The following is a 2,149-nucleotide window of genomic DNA, read 5'->3' on the forward strand; positions in this document are numbered from 1 at the left end:
TTCTTATTTCTAAGCTTTCATCGTACTAGATCCAAACGATTATTCCTATATCTTTCTGTCTGTGTGTTCTTCAATACATAGGATTTTGGTTCATGGACATTCCAATACTGCATTTTTCCTATTTCCGTGTTTCCAAAATTCCGTATTTGAAGTTTTGAAATGAGCCCTAAACATGTACCATTAGAGCGAATTTAATAGTAAAGCCAACTTTATATTAGAGTCAACACATATAATAGAGTGGCAATAAGATTGACTATGATTTTTATCTCCTATCTTTTTCTCTCGCCTTTGTATCTAATGTATTTTTTTTAAATACGTATATAGCTAGCTCTTGCATGAGAGTCAACCTCACTTAGGGTCTGTTTGGTTATTTAGGACTTTTTTAAGTCACTATCACATCGAATGTTTATACACTAATGAAAAGTATTAAATATAGACTATTAAGAAAACTCACCCTATACTCCGGACTATTTCGTGAGACGAATCTATTGAGCCTAATTAGTCCATGATTAGCGAATGTAATGCTACAGTAAACATTTGCTAATCGTGGCTTAATTAGGCTTAAAAAATGTGTCTAGTGAAATAGCCTTTATTTCTACAATTAGTTTTGTTATCAATCTATATTTAATACTCATAATTAATGTCTAAACATCCCATATGACTAGAGATTATAAAAAATCTTCGGATCCAAACGACCCCTTATTTTCCATTCTACGTTTCTTTCGCATGAGCTTATAGTGGCTGTCGAAAGACAGGGTTATAGTGCTTAGTTAACCTTCCTCCGTAACACCGCGCCAGAGGAGGTTAGTAAAAGGTAAGCAACCATTAGCCCTGAAAAAGACTTGACTAATGACCAGTAGCACAATTCAATTCAATTCAATTCACAACCTTGTCGTCAAAAAGGCGCCCCCCTCTCCTCTCCTCTCTTCTTCCTCCTCCTCCTCCTCCTCAGCCATCACCAAACCCACACGCTTCCCAAAATCCAACCCAATCTCCCTCTCTCTCCCCATTTCCCCGCGCGGCCGCGGCGCCATGATCATCAAGACTCTCAAGGCGCGCATCTTGCGCGCGCTCAAGTCGTCCCTCCCGGCGGCCGCGGCCGCGTCCCCGCCGCCGTCGCCGACCAAGCCGGGGCGAGCGGTGGGCGTTGTGGTGGTCGCGGCGGCGGCGGACGCGTTGTCGGACGACGCGTCCTTCTTTGACGCCCACGAGACCCCGACCAAGAACTCCGCGGAGCCGATTGACGACTGGGAGCTCGTCGGCGAGGATGGTCGGGTCGGCGATGGTGCCGCGGCGGCGGCGGAGGAGGAGGATTCTCTCAGGGGGTTCCCTGCCAGGTGCCCGCCGGGCGGGGAGGGGGCGGTGGTGCTCTACACCACCACGCTCCGCGGCATCCGCAAGACGTTCGAGGACTGCAACGGCGTGCGCGCGCTGCTGGAGAACCTCGACGTCGCGTTCCAGGAGCGGGACGTGTCCATGGACAGGGGGCTCCGGGACGAGCTCTGGTCCCTCCTCGGGGAGAAGGCCGTGCCCCCGCGCCTGTTCGTCCGCGGCCGCGACGTCGGCGGCGCGTCCCAGGTGCTTGCCCTCCACGAGGACGGCCGCCTCGTCGCCCTCCTCTCGCCGGGCACCAAGACCCGGAGCCACGGCGCCGCCGCCGCCGACGGGGGCGGCACCGGCGGCAAGTGCGATGCCTGCGGGGGCCTCAGGTTCGTGGTGTGCCGCGAGTGCGACGGCAGCCGCAAGGTGTTCGACGGCGAGCGCGGCCGCGGCGTGCGGTGCCGCGGCTGCAACGAGAATGGCCTCGTCATGTGCACGCTTTGCTTGTAGCTGCGCACCGCGCACGGCGCAAGCAAAGGGTAATTAATTAGCGGTTAAATTGTCAATTACCCACCTCCCTTTTCACTTACTGTAATGAAATCTGCTTCTATTTTACTAGTAAATTACCACTCCTCTTAATGTTCTTGAGTGTGTGCTTGAACTTAGTGGTTGGCCTGTCATGTACATAAACTACTTCACTACTTGCTTCAGTTAAACTACATATTTGAATGTGATGTATATATGCTAGTTTAGATGTCAATTTCAGAACCTTTAATTGCATCATTGCATGCATCAATCGATCAGTTTTCTGATGAACATTGGTGGTTTC

General features: G+C 50.7%; 1 protein-coding gene across 1 annotated transcript; it reads left to right on the forward strand.

Moving 5' to 3' along the window:
* Positions 1–881: 881 nt before the first annotated feature.
* On the forward strand, positions 882–2,095 carry LOC121054956 (uncharacterized protein At3g28850-like). Its single transcript, XM_040526174.1, has one exon. It carries the CDS (start codon positions 1,033–1,035, stop codon positions 1,828–1,830), a length of 798 nt encoding a protein of 265 aa, XP_040382108.1. The 5' UTR covers positions 882–1,032; the 3' UTR covers positions 1,831–2,095.
* The last annotated feature ends 54 nt before the right edge of the window (positions 2,096–2,149 follow it).

The sequence above is a fragment of the Oryza brachyantha genome, chromosome 7, assembly GCF_000231095.2.
Source record: "Oryza brachyantha chromosome 7, ObraRS2, whole genome shotgun sequence".
NCBI classification, from domain to species: Eukaryota; Viridiplantae; Streptophyta; class Magnoliopsida; order Poales; family Poaceae; genus Oryza; species Oryza brachyantha.